Source organism: Syngnathus floridae, chromosome 16 (genome assembly GCF_059516105.1).
Source record: "Syngnathus floridae isolate MCC-2025c chromosome 16, RoL_Sflo_1.0, whole genome shotgun sequence".
In the NCBI taxonomy this organism is placed as follows: Eukaryota; Metazoa; Chordata; class Actinopteri; order Syngnathiformes; family Syngnathidae; genus Syngnathus; species Syngnathus floridae.
Genome location: NC_142428.1, coordinates 4,458,911 through 4,476,573, shown reverse-complemented (window position 1 = coordinate 4,476,573; position 17,663 = coordinate 4,458,911). Strand labels below are relative to the sequence as shown.

Genomic DNA, 17,663 nt, shown 5'->3' with positions numbered 1-17,663 from the left:
GAGGCAAAATTTGTTGCCATGCAGAATATAGAATATTCATCATACTTGTTATTGTGCAGGTCTACCTAATGTATAACGTTTTTGAAGGAATATTTAATTTCTCTGCATAAAAGCGTATAGACAAAACATTATTTACAAAAACTCCAATTTTATCCGTGATTTGGCATGCAGTGTGTTATTTGAAAGTGTTTGGGCTTAATCTCTTTTCATTGACAACAGCTCTCGTCGTGAGGGCCCTCTATGATATAACACACCCCTTCTGCTCTCCACACTTCCTCGCTCCATTCAACAGCAGAGTGTTTCGCTCGCGCCAGGCTCCGGTTACTATTGGCAACTGGAGAGCATCAAACTGTGGATGAATCTGACATTTTTTTTTGGAGGGGGGGAGGTGGTTAAATTAGAATGAATGTGAGGCAAACAAAGAGAAATGTGCTCGATGTGCCTCGACTGTAAAAGACAGAAAGGCTAGGTTAGGTTCCTCATGCTCCTTCAAAGTCGCCGCCAACCCAAAGCCCACATCAAGGTATCGATTAATCTCCATGATTGATAAGCCTTTGTTGTTTAGTACCGCATTGATTCTTCTCTCCTTGTATACCAGTAGTGACGGATCTAACAAAAAGTGGCTCAAAAATGATACATGGAAACCTCCGTGCTTCTCAAGTGACATCAGAGGTGACAGTGATGACTCAGAGGGAAACCCCAGGCATGACCCCCCCCTCGACTTTAATGTCAGCTTGAAGTGAAGAATCCTGAGATGTGACTCATCCTTCCATTGCTGCTTAGCTAAATAAATCACAGACGTCAGTATGAAATTCACAGCATCAAATTTACTTCACAAGAAGCACTTCCAAGCTTTATGATGTCCAGACGAAATTAATTAGCCACTCCAAAGTTGAGCGGGGTGTAATTAGCCAATCTCTGCTGACTGGGGAGAAGCCACTATGATGATTAAAAGTCACGCCGGGAGCGCGCCGAGTTATTGTGGTGTAATAGTTTGTCAAGGCGATGGCAGCAGGAGAATGATGTTCTGAGATTTTCCAGTCATCGAGAATCTGTTGAGTGCAGTAATGGGTGTGTTGTGCAACACGTTGGGACCTGAATTTGTATCGTACATATTTCAAGCTGAACATGTTCAGATTGCACCTACCGATTGAAACGCAGTCTCATTTGTGTTCCATAATAAAACCTTTATTAGCTGTACAATAATACCTCTCGGCAGTGTCGATCAAAACTGAGCTTTATTCTTTTTTTTTATGGTTCTATTATGCTATACTGAGTGTTAGGGCCAAAATAAACCCTTTTGTTTTTTATTCAAGTGTTTTTTTCTTTATCCAGGTCAAAGCATGATTTTGGTCATGAGATAAAGTCCATCTTGTAAAATGAAATTGCGTTTTTTTTTTTATTGTGAAACGCTTCGTCTTACTTCCTCTTGGCAGCCAGCAGGTTCGGAGCAGACACTTTGACTTTGCCGGGCATGTTTCTAGACAGGTCGGCGTCCTGTAGACACGAATATTAGTTCTGGCGATAAAACAGTATTTATGTTGGGGAAGTTGGAATTGGTACCTTGACGCTGCGTAGCAAGTCCTTCTCTCTCACAGAGGTCTCCTTTGCTTTCATGAAGCTCAAAAGGGCGGTGCGGGCGGCTGAAAGGAACAATGATTCATGTTCTCACACAATCTAATCTGTGTTCCATAAAATAGTTACCTTTGCCTTTCTTTTGAGAGCCCGGTGTCAGCTTAACTTTGTGCCTGTAAAAACAAACAAAACATTATCCTTCCCTTACTTATTAATGAGGCAACTGGAGGACGGCTGTACGTACTTGCAATTTGTGAGTGCGCTGTAGGGGGCGCACACGGGCACCGCAAACATCAGCACATCCTCAGGGTGAGGTTGTCCTGTCAGGGAGGTGAGAAGGTTCTCTGCTTCCTGGAACACAAACATTGCCATGACAGCTAATGTACTGTAAAGTGGGGTTGCGCCCTCTTGTGGTGGTCAAGGGTTGTTGCAATGAAAATGTAAAATGGTCACGTCTCAAAAACTTCAGTTGTATTTCACTTTTGCTGGTACTTGGTGTGAATTTTTTTTTTTTTAAAGTTGGGCTTTGCAGTCACCTCTGCTCCAGGATTGTCTGCATCCATGTCGTCCTCCTGAAAAAAATGACACACAACGCAAAAGTGACATTCAGATTTTTTTTTGTGTGAATAATGGAGGATAGGTTCCAGAAAAAAAAGGAAAAAGCAAATTTTCAAATGGGGTGTTGACCATATTGGGAAACCTTGCAGGCTAGAGAGGCTGGTACCTTGTCGTCTTGCTCCGCAGAAGCTGCCTCCTCGCCCTCAGCGGCCATCTGCTCTGGTTTCTTGGTGGAAGCCTGATGAGGTCTGGGAGGGGGCTTCTGAGGAGGGGTCTTCTTAGGGGGCTCCTCCTTGCCCTTCCCCTTCTTTCCTTTCTTTCCCTTGTCCTTCTCCTCCTTGCTCGCGCCAGCTGACTGTGAAGAACAGGACAGCTGAGAAGACTCTTATGTTGTGGTGTGTTGGAGTGCACACGTGCGTGTACCCCAAGCAGCTGCATCATGAGTTCACGGTCCTCTTCATCCTGGTCCTTGTATTTCTCCTTGATCTTCTTCAGCTTGTTCTGTTTTTTAAATTAAAAAAGGCATCTAATTTAATTTTGTCAGGCATTGTATTGGACAGCTAAACCCTCATCTTGTTCTGACCAAAATCTCACCTTCTGGCCTCTCTTTGGTGGTGGCTGGGCTGGTACGCTGCCACTTTTGGATCCCCGGTCCACATCCTGTTTGGCGGGCGTGGCCTCAGAGTTCTTTTCCACTTCGCATACTTCCGGTTTCTGCTTCTTTTTCTCATCTCTAGCAAGGCAACAGAAGTCTTTTACAGAAAGCCATAACATCAAGGATATTTAGTGACGATGTCCCCATCAAGTCATTTTGAGTTACTGAAGAATATCGAGTCCGATCCAAAACATGGATAGTGGCCACACATAGTTACACCAAAAAATATTCTGGGGGAACACGACAGGCGTTCCTTTGCCTTACCGTCTCTGCTTAGCCGTCATGTGCTTCCTCCCTTGTGCGTCGACGTCGGCCTGGATGGACAAAATAAATGTTAAATGCGAGATGTGAATCTGGAAAAAGATGTCCAAAGATGTCAACCTGTGAGATTTCTTCTTTCTTGAAGGCGATGTTCTGGGAACTCCTGGAGGGCGGATTAAAGATGACTTACTTCGATGCTCCTGAAAGCTAAGGTGACTTTTCAGTCGTGGTACCTGACGGGCTGCAGGTGAGTGAGGACGATGGTGGTGTCAGGGTAGCTCACTTCCTCGTTGTCTTCCTCTTCGCTCTCCGAGTCGCTCGGCTCGGACGGCTTGGCGTCCTCCATGACCTCCGCAGCTGTTCCATGGACATCCCCTGCCTCGGGCTCCTCTTTCTTCTCCTCTGCTGCATCCTCTGCGCCGCTATCGTCACCTACAGAGGCGCCCATCGTCAGGTTGTGATTGTCAGCGGTAGGGAAGATTCAGCGCTTACCCACGAGCTCCTCCCCTTCCTCCAACATCTCGGCTGTTCTGGAGGCCATTTCCGCCACGTCCTCTTCCAGCGTCTTCACCTTACGCTCGCCTTTGTGACGGAACACGCTTTGCTCGTCGACCTGAGAAGCAGATGTTGGCTTGCGGTCAGAATCAATTTTGTCCTCTCGGCAGAAGCTTTACCTTAAAGAGGAAGCCGAAGCCCATAATCAAGTAGGAAGGCGGCAGATAGTTTTTCTTTCCTGAGGAGAAGAAAATGTCAAAGAAGCATCTTTGATGAGCGAAACGAGCGTTCTGAAAGTACCCCTGATCATGAAGCTGCCGGTGGTCAGGTACTCTCCAGTAGGTGCAGTTTTGGAGACCTAAACATCAACAACAATTAAGTTTATTGTGTCAGCTTTTCTACTGAAGCCATTTTTATTTAACCCAGGTTGTAAAAAATACACCTCACCTGATGATGGTGGACCCACCAAGCGCTGGTGACGATCTTGGCGTCCCAGGCGGCACTGTAGCACACCGACATGGTGCCCGCCTCGGTCAGTGTGCGAGGGGGGATGGGATTACCTGAAAGGGAAAAAAAGGAAGTTGAAGTCGTCAATCAGAAATGAGATAAATGTCGGTGGACTGACCTGAGGGGTTTTTGATGACACAACTGGTAGCGCCATGGAGGTCAGCGTGGACGTAGATGTCACCTGGCAACAAGCAACCCCCGCTTATCAGTTGCTTTAATTTAAAACTTTTTAGAACCCATTTTCTAGTCTCGACTTTACCGGCTCGCAGGTAGCGCTTGACGATCATCTCGTTCTGCTGCTGGTCTCGCCCTGCGATGACGAGGTAGTTCTCTGATGTGATGAACCAGAGGAACTTCTCAAACCTGCCAAATAAAAAGGCGACACACCAATGAGAGGACGCTCACCAAACAAGTGGCGTGATGCGGTGGCCTCACCAGTAGACCTTCCGAGCCTTCTGAATGGTGGTCACCGTCTGGACTTCCTTCAAGGTTTGCTGGGTTTTTTTCTCAGCTGATTTCATGGCCTTCAATGACAAAAGAGGATTTTCAATGGCGTCATCAAACAAAGCCGGTTAGAAAGCTCCTCTTACCTTATCCGCTGCTTGAATGGTCTTCTGCTCCTTCTTTTCAGCATTTCGCTTGCAGTCATAGTACCTGAAAGGAGAAATGTGGGCTTCACCAACTGAGGTTAAGAGCTTAGAAATGTGGCTTCTTACTTTTTAGCGTTGGCGTAGGCCGACAGGCTGAGGTCCACGTCCACCAACATGGGCTTGTTCCTCTGCAACTTCTTGTTCTGGCCTTTGTCTTTATTTTTGTTTTTCTTGCCCTTCTCCTGCACGGCCTCCTTCAACACTTCCTCCTCCTCCTCCAGTTCATCTTCTGTGATGTAAGGATTCCTAAAGAGAAGGAAAAAAAAATTTAGCAAGGAGCTATGTTGAGCGTGGACGTATTGGTCTCACTTCAAAAGCATGGTGATGTGGTTGGTCTGCAGCTTGAGGTCCTTGATGGCGCACGCCACGGGGTCACCGGCCGCCTGCGCCTCCTTGACCAGCACGCCGATCTCCGTCCAGTCAACCTGATTGGCCAGCGCGCTGCGGATCACCTGCAGCGCCCTCTCCACCACGGCTAGGTTCATCTCCACCAGCTCTCCTTTGACTCGGTCTACTTCCTGTCACATGACCCACAAAGGCTGACTACTCACTTGACTACTCACTTGAACCGTTTCCTCACCTGAACTTGATGCAAGGCCTCCAGCCTCTGCTCGTGGTCCTTCTTGACGTTCTCCAGCTTCTTCAGGGCCTGCTTCTCCTGCTGCAGAGCTTTCATGTCGATCTTCTGGCTCTCCATTTTGGAGAAGAACTCATCCACCGCCTGACAAGGCAACATGGTGAGGAGACCAAGTCGAAACCAACAGAAGAGATCTTTACCTTGTTGAAGGACTCAAATTCCAAGTAGGGGCTTTTTAAATGCTGGGCAAAAAGGAACGGGTGGAATTCATCATACCTGTCAGTACAAACAATTTCATATTAATAATTCACATTATTAATATAGTAATGATGACATTTTCTGACACCCTTACGTGAGTAGCTCTTCGCTGGCTTTTGCAGAAGTTAAACTTGCTTTCTTTTCGCTCTTTTGAATGATGAAGCCCTTAAAAACAAAAAAACATCAAACCTCATACCTCAAAATATCAAATCAAGTCAACTTGTCATACTTTGCCGCTAAAGTTCTCCGTTTTCTCCATGTACATCTCAGCCAGTTGAAGGGCTTCCAGAATTTTCGGTGCAGCTGAAACCAAAAGACAAAATCACAATAAATCCTCTCACTGGAAATAAATGTAAGTTTGCAACCATACCTTGAGAAGCATCGACCTGACTGTCGATTTTCACTGAGCCCGACATTCCGGCTTCTATGAAACAGTGTTCTAAGAGAGTGGCTCCATAGGCTGCGTAAGTTTAGAAACAAAACTTCAGCAATAAGCAAAAGTTAATTTGTTACATCCTTCATTACTTACTAAGATGAGGGTTCAGCACTCTTTTCACTTGATCTCCATTTTGTGCTTTGCTGATGATTTCTGTAAGTCTACATTGAAGGTTTAAATGATGGGAAGTTAGATTAATAAATAGGACTCAGTGATCTACGGGGGTGGATGAGTTACTTTTGTAACGTGATGAGGGGTTCCGGGGGTCTGGCGTTCTCCACGGGGTAGCGCTCCCTCACGACGATCTTGACGTCTTCGGCCTCGGCGTTACGAAAGCGTAGCAGGTTGAGGATGGTGTACTCGTGGTCTGCGAGGATGATGTTACCCTGTGGAGTAGATGGAAAGATTTCGATGGCTGTAAATCCCATTATGATGATATTCACTCAGTAGTGTGTTCTCACCCGGTCGTAGAGTTCTATAATGAGGTGGTACGCGGCCTCATCGGAGCCAAACTGGAGGTCAACGATTCTGTCGATGCCGAGCTGCTTCACGTGCGCCAGACGCCGCGTCTTCAGGTGCTTGCGACACTGCAAATATGTGCATAGTTCGATTTTTGTATTTCTTTGATTTTTTCATTGCATATTAATCTAATAGAATCATCATCAACAACAACAATGCTATTTAAATAACATTGACTTAAAGAGGGGCTTACTTTCATGGCAAAGCCTGAAGGCATCATATTTTTGGGCCATTCGAAGTCTGTGGAGTGAATCCGAATGCCGGATTCAAGCAGCAGAATGGCTTTGCTGTCGGGCCTTTTAAAGACAACAAAGTGACATTTCATCAAAACAGTAAAGAAGCTTGCCAACAAGCACAAAATTGAACAAGTGTCAGCCATGAATTACTCTGGTTATTTTATGTGTACAGTAGAACCTTGTCTTAAGAATTTAAATAATTCCACAGTCAAGCTCATAACTCAAATGACTCAAGTCATATCAATTAGTGAAGAAATAAATGACATTGGTCATCATTGTCATCATTGCTTTTCAGTCTTTGATGACGTCACTTAATTCTAGAGAGGCAAAGTACAGTAGTGAACTTTTTAACAACACGACTCGAGTGATGAGTGCATTTAGAAGGCGCTGCTTACTTTTGTAGCCGAATGAGGTACGTCTTGTTGTCTATGTCGTATACGTTGTTCACTCTCATGCCCGTGTAGCTGTCAATTAGGAAAAAAGGTATAAAAAGTGAACTGGACAGCGCGGAAACGAATGTAAACAAATTAGCATTTTGGCTAGCAGAGCCCAGATAAGGGTTTAGTGAGCGCCACCTACTTGGCATTTATCTCGGCGATAGCAGCCCTGATGTCTGCCGTGGTGAACCTTGTTTTCATGTTGATTTAAAAAGTCATAGAAAAGGAATAATAGTGTAAATGTTAAGTCTGACTTGTGCCGCACTGTCGTAGCATGCCGTGGAAGGTGCGCATGCGCACGATTTGCCACGCTCCTCGTACACAAACGCATGCGCAGATCAGGCCACTTTCAAAACACATGGATGTACATAAGTAATTTAAAAAAAATTCACCCCTCCTTATTTACATTTCTGGATTAGGTAGTAGTGAGTGAGTGAAATAGCGAACAACTTTAGTGAACCTGCGCAAATTAGCTTAAACGCAGAAATCAGTTATCTACGGAAGCCGACGTGGAGCAAAAATTGCTTTACTGTACATGAATGAGTGTGACGGCGATGACATGAGTTTGGCTCATTTGTTGACATTCTCAAATTATTAAGCTCATGCTAGGCCTTGCAGAAGTCCGTGTGCACTCATGATGCACTACTCCAACTGGCTCATTGGCGTTAAAAACAGGGCAAACCTTCGGAATGCGTCCAAAACGGCGGCGAACAGCGACTGGAGCAACCGGAGCAAGGAGTCCGGTGACAAGGCAGGAGAGCTAGCGGTCACCGCTCATCTTTGGAAAAGGGGTGAGAAATAACCCTTTGCAGTCAAATAAATACAAGAAGCTTTTAATTGTAATGTTTGAAAGCATCACACCTAAAAACCGTCGCGCTTCCTCAAGAATCTCCAGCCAGATGCCGGCTGGGTCAAGAGGGGAGGGCGAAGGCGTGCTCCGTTGCCAAGGCAACGGTCAAAGCTTAGTCGGGGCAAGTGCGGCGAGGCTAACATTAACCGAAAACGCCTTTTTTTTTTTTTTTTATGCAATCACAGTAAAGACTATATTTGTCACGCGTTACAGCCATTCCTTTCCAAATATGAACGAGACAAAGAAATGCACCGTAAGTCGAATTTTTGGCTACGACTTATATTAGTCGAATCCACTTGCTTCAATTCAAGTTTGCTATTACTTCGAACAAAAATGCTAATCAACCCGACAAATATATCCTATTATTGCAAATTTTTATTATTAATAATTTGCATGTTAAAAATATCCATTTGTTTATTATTGTATTATTATTGCATTATTTGATTATTGCATTATGTAGTTTAAGTGGATAAATAGCTGGAAATGTAGCTAACCAGAACAAAGGAATGCGTTTTCCATCCCTCCCCCAAATCCCAATTCCCGAACTCACTGTGCCTAATTGTCCATGAGGAGTTTATTGCCGTATTGTAGTCACTGTCTAATGAGCAGCCTTTCTCAGGCAGAGGAATCTTCCCTGCTGTTGCTGTGCACAAACAATAAAACACTTGTATTTTGTTCCAGGCTACAAAATAATCAAGAAGATTGGCGAAGGTTCATTCTCTGTGGTGGTTAAAACTCAGAGTCTGAAGGATGGCAAAATGTACGCATGTAAGACGATGAAGCAGGCTATTAACAGGTGAGACGTCAAATAAAAGTCAATTAAGATGCATTTATGAGTAAATCTTGTGTTTTGTGTAGTGTGGAACAGGCCAACAACCTGCGAGAGGTTCAAGCGATGAGGAGGCTCAGCCCGCATCCAAATATTATCCATCTGCATGAACTCATTTTGTGAGTCCTTTTATATTATCACGTGTGCTGTCACCAAATCTTGTGAGATCTTATTTTCCTCTTCCACCATTTCAGCGACAAGGAAATCGGCACCGTGTCTTTAATCTGCGAGCTGATGGAGATGAACATATACGAGTTCATTAAAGGTGTGCGTTTGACTCAACCAAGGAAATAAAATTATATTTTTTGTCCGAATAATGTTTTTTTTTTTCCCTGCAGCAAGACAGATGCCGCCGTCTGAACACACGGTCAAACATTACATGTACCAACTGTGCAAGGCACTCGACCACATGCACAGGTAAAAACAAAATGGCCTGCAACAGTTTGTCCGTATCGACTCACTGTTCAATTCATTGAAACTGACTCCGACTCTTTTCATCGCAGCTGCGGGATCTTCCACAGAGACGTGAAGCCAGAAAATATTCTTATCAAAGTGAGACTATTTTGAAAAAAATTCAAAGGATTCGTCGCAAAAAAAAACCATTCGCCGTTGCAATAGATAGATACAATTAAAAATGATTATTAAAATTCTATATACTATTTATATTTCTTAGCAAAACGTTCTAAAGCTGGGCGACTTCGGCTCGTGCAGGAGCATACACTCCAAACCGCCGCACACGGAATACATCTCCACGCGTTGGTACCGGGCTCCCGAGTGCCTCCTGACTGACGGCTACTACAGCCTGAAGATGGACATCTGGAGTGCTGGATGTGTCTTCTATGAGATTATGAGGTAACTGACTCCAGCTCCAAAAATAATTTCTACCAGATGTGGCCACTGGGGGCAGTATAAGAGTAATTTTGCAGAGAGGATAAAGAATATATGCCTGAGTATCGTTATAGTCGGTCGTCATGTGTTGCTGCACGATTTGTGTTTCTAAAACCCGTCAGTGCTAATCGTTAGCTATTTGTGTTTTAGCTTGAATCCACTCTTCCCCGGCGCTAACGAGCTCGATCAGATCGCCAAGATCCACGACGTGCTAGGCACCCCCGAGCAAAGCGTCCTGCGCAAATTCAAACAGTAGGTAGTCACGCGTGTTGGTGCAAAAACGAAAAACTAATTGCTCTTGTATATCTTGGTGACACTGTCAGTTTTGTGTCACCAGTCACACTGCATCCAGATCTCGAGCCATGAACTTCAACTTCCCCACCAAGAAGGGCAGCGGGCTCTCCCGTCTGCTTCCCGGTTGCGCCGCCCCTGCTGTGTCTCTGCTCTACCACATGTTGGCTTACGACGCCGACGAACGCATCACGGCCGCCATGGTCTTGAGGCACACCTACTTTCGGGAACTCCGGTAATTACCCCAGTCGGTACAAACTATTTTCTTTATGTGACACGACTTTCTGTCAGGTTGGCGGAGAAAAAATGCGAGCGTATTCCTGGAGTAAGTGGGCTGCTTGAAGGCATGGGCAAAAAAGTCACCTCTGACCTCCTGTGGCGACCTTCTCGACTTTGCAAACAAATGAAGGGAAGACACGCCAGACCCACCCCCTTAATTACTGTGAGTACACAGATTTTTTTTTTTTTTCGTGACAGTTTAACTAGCTTTTACATCTAACCTTCTCCAGCACAACACAAAGTACATAGCTGAGCCCCTCAGCCGACGCAATGGCAGCCATTACGAGCTGCCCAAACTCAAGATGGCCACCGTGGGGCCACAGCGCTCCTTCCCGGGCTCTACGCTGCCCGCTGTTGTACACACGCACCGAGGAACCCTACCCGCCATCGCCACGAAGAAGTGCCAGTCACGATTGGCTAAGGTAGTCATGTGCTAGGAAGTCAAATCAAGAGGGAAATCCTACTTTTACTAGAATATAAGATTTGAATAAGTAATTTACTGTAAGTATGAAGCCCCGCTATTAAAAGATATTAATTTAATCCTGTTGCAATTAGCTAAAATCCGTCAATCATGGTTGCCAGGAAAGAACAAGATTTACTTTTAGTGGAGTAGCATATAGAAACCACTAGACGGCGACAAAGCACCTTTTAGGCTGTGGCTGCTGCTTGACTACTAAAAATACATTTATTTTTGTTCATTTCAGACTACTTTTTTGCTCTCGATAAATCAGTACTTAGATTTTTTATTTTTTAAATGCATGTTCCAACTCAGGATGAGTACTTTTTCCACATCTACCTTTGACTGCATGACCTGAATGTCCTAATATGGTTTCAATGAGACAGATTTTTTTTTTTTGGTCCATACAGGCCAACCATGAGCCGCAGCTAGCGATGCTGAAGACAGGCTTCATGCCGCCCCTGGAGAGGAAATTCGGAGGAGATTACTGACACATACACCAACAGCAATTTTGTTTGCACACCGAATAATGAACATATGATTGTGATTTATTAATCCCTGCTTTACTCCCACACACATGCAGTTATCAATATGTCTGGAAAGTAGCTTGCCAGCCTCTCAATAGGCTCATTAATTTGCACTTTACTGTTGTAAACGTAAGACCCAATTTAAAAAAATATATATTGTTCTTAAGTGTACTTTAAGACATGAGAGCTTGTGTGAATTAAATTGCATGTGTATTTATACAGAATGTTTTTTTTAATTAAAAGATAAATGTCAATATAATGAAAACATAATTTTGAAAAAAATATATTAAATTCAAGAAACAAAAACTGGCTATTCCACTCAAGATACAATTAAATATGAAATAAAAGTTTGAAATAAGACTAAATCAGTGTTAAGCAATTTACGGCGTACCTACAAAAAATTTGGAATATAATAAAATCTTATGATTATGACTACATGTTAATCAGAGGGACAACAAGGGAATCAGAAAACAGTGTATTCAAGATTATTTTTAATATTATTATGTATACTTTAGGCTTTAGAAATATAACTATCCATGACAAAACTTCCCACGGGGGAAATGGTAAGTTTGGCCTCCCCAACCCTCCGTCAGCAAATTAATTAATTACAATATACACAGTTATGATACAGAGCACATTTCAATCTGAACACAATATTAAAATAAATGTTCAATAGATACTTTTAATATTCTTTTCTCTACTGTATTAGCCATCTGTGAGCACAACACAAAAACTTGTAAAGCCATTTTGTCCCATCTAATAAACTTCTTTAAGTGCAAACTTTTCTCTCTTTAAAAAGACTAGAATTGCAGCATCCAGTTTTTAGCCTTGTTTGTGGGAGGAGTTGGGGTGAGGACGTTAAAACGGTCCCTTTCCCTCTTTTTTTTGTTCTAATATAGTACTTAAAAAAAAAAAAAATCAGTGCAAGTCATTGGGTTGGACATTGGGGGAGACAGACGTAAGTGATGCAAGATCCCCAGTGTTAAAAAAAAAAAGAAAAGAAAAAAAAAAAGACAGCTCCACTCAACGCTAATAACCCTGAGCAGTCTAAGCTACACTTCTAGTTTTAAATTAAAAAAAATAAAATAAAAAATTACAAAAGCATTCACTCTGGATGAGCTTTGAGATGAATGTAAAATAAAAAGTATTATGGTAAGTTGAGCAACCTTTTTCCCCTTAATGCAGTCTTCCTCTTTAAGGCAGGGATGGACAACCCTTTTCCTTTGCTAATAAAAAAAAAAATTGAAAATATAACTACTAACCTGATTTATTTCAGGCTAGCCACGTGTTTGAACAAGCGTCCCGGATTGACACCTCTGCTCAAAAGCAGTGATTCCCAACCATTGTTCAATTGCATTAGTAGGACCAAAAATAATTTGCACAATAATTCAAATTACATTAGAAGTGTTGCAGTAATCTGAAATGTTTACCTATTTTTAAATTTCGGTATCCATACAATTTTTGAATGGTGATTTTTAATCAAGAAAATATATATTCAAAGCTACCTGGCTCTTTCTTAAATAAGAAAGTATCTGTGGCTTGCTCATTTTCGCTGACCACACCCGAAACTAGTTACATCCCGACGTGTTCAGTCAAGAAATCATAATTGACACCTACCGGTCTGAAACGGGTTATACAAAGACAATCTTAAAGCTTTAGAATTCCAATAAACAGCCACAAATGGAGAAACCAGGGAACAGTAGTGAACCTTCCCACAAGTAGCTGGCCTATATAAATGACCCCCAAGAGCACAACAACGATTCTTCCAGAAGGTCAGAAAGGATCCCAGAATAATATCTCAAGAACCGCAGGGCAGAAAAAACAGGGCTAATACTTTTTCATGATATAGGCTCAATAGATGTTGGGAAACACTGCTCTTGTGAAACAATAAAAAAACAAAATAAAATTAAAAAATGAGGGAAAATTTGCATTACTCGCTGAGGAAATGAAGAGCAGCATGAGACAGTGTCTTGCGTGTGGTTTTGTCTTTAGCAGCAGATTTATTGTGTTGGGAGCTGTACTACTGGTCCCACTGGGAGAGCTGGATTGGGTTTGGGAGGACAATAAATCCTGGAGATTTCGATTTGGGAGAAGAGCAAAGAAGATTTTACAAACTGCAGCAAAAAGGGGGGAAAAAAATATGCTCATTTAGGTATTGACATTAAAAGCAGCCGTTTAATGCCATCTTTAGAACAGTGAAAACTCCAAATAGAGTGAGCCCCTATATATTCACAGTTCTGCATTTAAGCATTTGCGGATTGAAAGCTTTTCTAGAACTTTGTTGTTCAGAAAATAAAAAAAAAAAACATGGGGGACCTATTGAGAGATTTTCCCAACCCTTACGTGTGCGCTCAACACCAAATTGGGCCAAGCCACGGACACAGTGATCGACTTTCACTTTCGCCATTGAAATGAGGATTTCAGCAAGTATACATATATATATTTTTTTTAAATCAAGGCCTCATAACACTTTTTGGGACCTCCTTGCCATGCTCGAATCATAACAGAAAAAAATGACAATGGCATTCCACCATTTTGTACACTTTTAGATATAATGGTATTCCAGACAGTGTCAATGGTTTCATTTGGATAATTACGGCATTTAGCACATACTAAAAATATAACCGACCTTTTTTTAATATATATTTATCTTACGACTCTTACGTCAAATATTTTTCCTTCGATTTGTGCATTGAAAATTTGGGAGTGACATTTAGTGAAAAATGAATCCCTCACCCCTGCCCGAGGTTTGATGGAAGTACTTTTTTCTTTTTTTTTAAAGGCGCCTTCTGCACTGAAACACGACTTATGCTGGAAGTCCATACGAGATTGTTCGGAGCAAAGTAGCTGAGCGGTGATTCCCAACCACTAAGGTGCGGAAAGTCACCCAAGATCAATTTGACGGTGAAGACACACAATAATTATATCCTCCTCCACTAGACGGCGATAGTGTACAATTAAACTTGGTGTAAATTCAACCTAATGGACTTTTGGTGACATTTTAGCTTAGCTTGAGATTTTCCTGCCTTGCCTCAAAGGTTGGGAAACACCGCACGATAGGATGCGCTAACGCAAAAGGATCGTCTTTCTAGCGATTTGGCATAGGAGCAGCTGGGGGGCGGGGGGGCGAAAAAGGCCATGTGATATGCGACTCATATCTTGGAATTGCTACGAGCTCGTCAGTTGCAGAGAGACGCCCGCGTGGGTCGGCCCTGCGTTAAAAAGAACTCACCACTTTGCCCGGCCTGGCCCACGTGCAAATAAATCCTTCCTGACAAGCAGTCACTAAGCAGTCCTCTAAAAAAATGAGCACAGTCAGCCTCTCGTGCGCTATCTTTTTACAGATGAGCGGCTCGAGCAGCGGCACGTCCTCCATGCGCGGGCAGAGCGGCGTGCCCAGCGTCTTGGCGGCGTCCGTCTTGCTCTTGGTCAGTACGTTGAGCTTGTCGCTGCTCTTGCTGCTGATGTGGCCCATGCTGTGGTTGCGCTTGTGGTCCTTGTCGTGGTGGCGCTCTTTGCGCTCGTGCAGCGACAGCGTGGCGAACTTGCTCACGCCCGTGGCGATGGCGCCGTCCATCAGGCCGCCCGGCTTGTTCGCGTTATTGGACACGCCGGTTGCGGCGGTGCCGGAAGAGGTGGAATGGGGCAGGCTGTTGGAACGCGGGAGCGCGCTCGAAACGGAGTTCACAGCGGGAGTGACGGCTCCGCTGGTGCTTCCGTTGGTGGCGTTTGTACCGGAAGGGAGTATGGTGGAGCCGGGCGGCGAGATGGTGGCGTTCATCACGTTGGTGTGCGTCCGTGTCCGCGAAAGAGGCAAGTGCGGGAACAGGATGTCCTCAGTGAGGTCCCACAGGCACAGCTGAGTGTCCTGGCCCACCGAGCCGAAGCGGTACGTAACGCTGACCGGTCGGCTCTCGGTGGAGTTACGCTTGGAGAGGCGCGACTGCGTGCTGTTGGCGCGGTCCCGCCCCGAGTTGGCCAAGTGCTCCTGGAAGTCCTCGTCGCTGCCGCTGAACTCCAGCGGGTCGCTCTCCTCCACGCTGGTGGTGTAGTGGTCGAAGGCCACCACGCTCACCCACGACTTATGCCCGTGGCCGCGGGCGATCACCCGGCAGTCCAGGAAGGACCAAACGGTGACCAGGTCGTCCTCGCCGCCAGCCACGATGTACTTGCCGTCGGGGCTCCAGCATACGCACAGCAGGCCGCCGAAGTAGCTCTTCATGGTGCCGTGCAGCTCCACCGCGTCAAAGTTAAAGACGCGGAGGAAGCCGTCCTGACTCACGCACGCCAGGAACTTGCCGTCCGGGGAGAAGGCGAACTCGTTGAGGGCGCCCTCGCCTACCGTCCATTTGAGCAGCGGGTTCCTCGTGGATTTGCTCTTGCAGGTGTGCACCGAGTAGCTGTCGCCCTGCTTGAGGAGCTGGTAATGCGGCGCCGTTGTGCCGCACGTGTGCTCCACGTTGTACAGGTACATGTTGCCGCTGGCGTGCGACACCAGGAAGAGGCTCTCGGAGCCCGGAACCCACTTCACGCAGGTCACCCTGGACTTGTCTATTAGTCTCTGATGGGAGGAGGAGCCATAAGGACAGGACAAGAACATCACAAATCGGTTCGTCTCGGTTTAATCGGCTGTAGCTGGTCGTGGTGGTCCCAAAATTCAAGCAGAGTAAACGCATACAGACACCGATACAATTCACATTTGTCGATAGCAGGCACACAACATCCCCATCATATAATACCGGCAATGTTTCTTCTCATTAGTTTTAATTTCCAACTTGGACATGACAAGCTCGAGGCCTCCTTACCTCCTCGTTGAAGAGCTTGCTCGTCTCCTTCTTGATGGGGTCGATGAGCTGCACTTGCCCGGCAGAGAAGCCCACCAGCAGCGACACGCTCTCGGCCGTGGCGGTGAGGTGGTTGAAGTCGTGACAGGTGGGCTGTGTTCCCTTGTAGATGCGCTTGTCGATGGGCTTGCTCAGGTCGGCGGCCTGAGAAGAAACGTAAGCTCTGAACGGCGGCAACTATGTCTTCTAATTTAGGAAACTGTACTATAGAAAATGGGTGACTGAGTCAGCGCCGTTCTTTATTGAATGTCTTTCCTTGACATCCAGACCGCTCCATTAGCTTTAAACTGCGGCATGCGTGACAGCGTTTGATTGGAGGAGGACGACACGCATGCCACAAGGTTGCAATTTAGCCGTCAGCTGACATTCGGTTCACATTCGTCAGCCTCCACCATCTAATATGCACTGTTGAGAAGTTTAATGTTAGAAAGTGACCAAATTCTGGACCATTTTTTCAGATGCTTGCTGATGCATCCTTGTTTTTGCCACCCTTCCTTCCAATCACGACTTGGACTCTTACTGTGTCAAAACTGACCCTTGACCTTACATCGACCTGTTTCTGAGGGAACACAAACAGTTCTCGTGAGGGTTTTTTGGAGTCATCAAATTTAAGATGGGCATTTGGATCATTTGGAATGTCAAAACTGATTATATGTGTGTTCTAAGTGACACATTTTGGCTCAGGAAAGCTAAGCTACAAGCTAAGCGGCTAACTCTGTTCACTCCAATGATAGCAGCGTTAAGTGGACACCTGTCAGATTATCATGGGGCGTCGACAGGTGGTACAGAACCGTCCCCGGCAACCACAAACTCTTCCCCGCGACTTTTAAAACTCACAAGGGGCTCCACTAAAACACGTCTAATACTACCGGAGGGAATTTCACAGATATGGCCTCGAAGTACCTTGTGAAGTCAGACGCACTGCTAACTAGTTAGCTCAAAGCTAACTAGCCAGATGGCTCCATTTGAAAGTCACACACCCGTCAAAGTTGAACTAAAAGGCCGGGCGGAAAGCGACGGCTTCGGGCAACACGATTGTAGCACTAACGGGGAGTGTGCGTGTCATGGCACGGTACCTTTCGGACGCCTTTGTAGATGTAGAAGTAAAGCTCACGGCCCACATTAAAACAGATCCTGTCGCCGTTGCCCGACTGGTCGTTGACGTTAACGAAGGAGACCTTGACCGGGTTGGAGCCTTGCGAGTTAAAAGGCACTCTATTGGGACGGCTGTATTCGGAGTGTGTGAGGAGTTTGTAGACGCCTTCCCGGGTGGTGAACTGAGTTTTGATTTCGTTCATCTCCTTCCCTCCTCCCTCCGCCGCCATCTTTGAAATTAACATTCATCCCTTTCCCCCAAGCCGGATCTTACGCAATGGCAAGGGTGGGAGAGGCAAGGCATGGAAATTGAATTGTCCGATATTTGTGTTATGTTTTTTGTCAATTAAAAAAATAATAATTAAATAAATAAATAAAGTGCTATAGGAATAATAGAGTAGTTATTCATTCGTGCATTTTGACAGTGCTTTTACCGGAA

The 17,663-nt window shown here is 44.9% G+C and overlaps 3 protein-coding genes across 4 annotated transcripts; 1 reads left to right on the top strand and 2 right to left on the bottom strand.

The window, feature by feature from the left end:
- Positions 1–807: 807 nt before the first annotated feature.
- On the bottom strand, positions 808–7,484 carry nemf (nuclear export mediator factor). Its single transcript, XM_088400524.1, has 32 exons — positions 7,307–7,484; positions 7,123–7,191; positions 6,685–6,787; positions 6,434–6,559; positions 6,210–6,358; positions 6,066–6,133; positions 5,907–5,996; positions 5,766–5,839; positions 5,631–5,701; positions 5,479–5,554; positions 5,282–5,422; positions 5,011–5,219; positions 4,768–4,947; positions 4,642–4,705; positions 4,487–4,575; positions 4,311–4,414; positions 4,170–4,232; positions 3,992–4,104; positions 3,845–3,902; positions 3,724–3,782; positions 3,542–3,662; positions 3,283–3,481; positions 3,170–3,212; positions 3,053–3,102; positions 2,728–2,866; positions 2,557–2,634; positions 2,300–2,488; positions 2,112–2,147; positions 1,820–1,926; positions 1,705–1,748; positions 1,564–1,643; positions 808–1,497 (listed from the first exon to the last, which is right to left on the bottom strand). Exons 1-32 carry the CDS (start codon positions 7,363–7,365, stop codon positions 1,420–1,422), a joined length of 3,129 nt encoding a protein of 1,042 aa, XP_088256650.1. The 5' UTR covers positions 7,366–7,484; the 3' UTR covers positions 808–1,419.
- mok (MOK protein kinase) lies at positions 7,061–11,509 on the top strand. Of its 2 annotated transcripts, none has more exons than XM_088400527.1 (13): positions 7,061–7,139; positions 7,840–7,955; positions 8,696–8,810; positions 8,873–8,962; positions 9,038–9,108; positions 9,182–9,260; positions 9,347–9,395; positions 9,517–9,695; positions 9,882–9,983; positions 10,069–10,257; positions 10,314–10,464; positions 10,532–10,723; positions 11,169–11,509. In XM_088400527.1, exons 1-13 carry the CDS (start codon positions 7,135–7,137, stop codon positions 11,247–11,249), a joined length of 1,419 nt encoding a protein of 472 aa, XP_088256653.1. In that variant the 5' UTR covers positions 7,061–7,134; the 3' UTR covers positions 11,250–11,509. The 2 variants fall into 2 exon arrangements, with proteins under 2 accessions (XP_088256653.1, XP_088256652.1); XM_088400526.1 differs by having other exon boundaries at positions 7,068–7,139; positions 7,764–7,955.
- A 252-nt stretch (positions 11,510–11,761) lies between these two features.
- Positions 11,762–17,498, bottom strand: wdr20a (WD repeat domain 20a). Its single transcript, XM_088400525.1, has 3 exons — positions 17,206–17,498; positions 16,091–16,273; positions 11,762–15,846 (listed from the first exon to the last, which is right to left on the bottom strand). The coding sequence occupies exons 1-3, from the start codon at positions 17,467–17,469 to the stop codon at positions 14,503–14,505; spliced, it is 1,791 nt and encodes a 596-aa protein (XP_088256651.1). The 5' UTR covers positions 17,470–17,498; the 3' UTR covers positions 11,762–14,502.
- Between the last annotated feature and the right edge of the window lie 165 nt (positions 17,499–17,663).

Bases quoted from the DNA above. Each gene is read 5' to 3' on its own strand.
- nemf (XM_088400524.1), bottom strand. From the start codon at position 7,365: ATGAAAACAAGGTTCACCACGGCAGACATCAGGGCTGCTATCGCCGAG. The intron at 6,788-7,122 runs GTAAGCAGCGCC...TGTCTTTAAAAG, and splicing joins TACCTCATTCGGCTACAAAA to GCCCGACAGCAAAGCCATTC. The intron at 2,148-2,299 runs GTACCAGCCTCT...CATTTTTTTCAG, and splicing joins CTGCGGAGCAAGACGACAAG to GAGGACGACATGGATGCAGA.
- mok (XM_088400526.1), top strand. From the start codon at position 7,799: ATGATGCACTACTCCAACTGGCTCATTGGCGTTAAAAACAGGGCAAAC. The intron at 9,396-9,516 runs GTGAGACTATTT...TATATTTCTTAG, and splicing joins CAGAAAATATTCTTATCAAA to CAAAACGTTCTAAAGCTGGG. The intron at 9,696-9,881 runs GTAACTGACTCC...TTTGTGTTTTAG, and splicing joins GTCTTCTATGAGATTATGAG to CTTGAATCCACTCTTCCCCG.
- wdr20a (XM_088400525.1), bottom strand. From the start codon at position 17,469: ATGTTAATTTCAAAGATGGCGGCGGAGGGAGGAGGGAAGGAGATGAAC. The intron at 16,274-17,205 runs GTACCGTGCCAT...GTTTCTTCTCAG, and splicing joins TCTACAAAGGCGTCCGAAAG to GCCGCCGACCTGAGCAAGCC. The intron at 15,847-16,090 runs GTAAGGAGGCCT...TCCTCCCATCAG, and splicing joins GCAAGCTCTTCAACGAGGAG to AGACTAATAGACAAGTCCAG.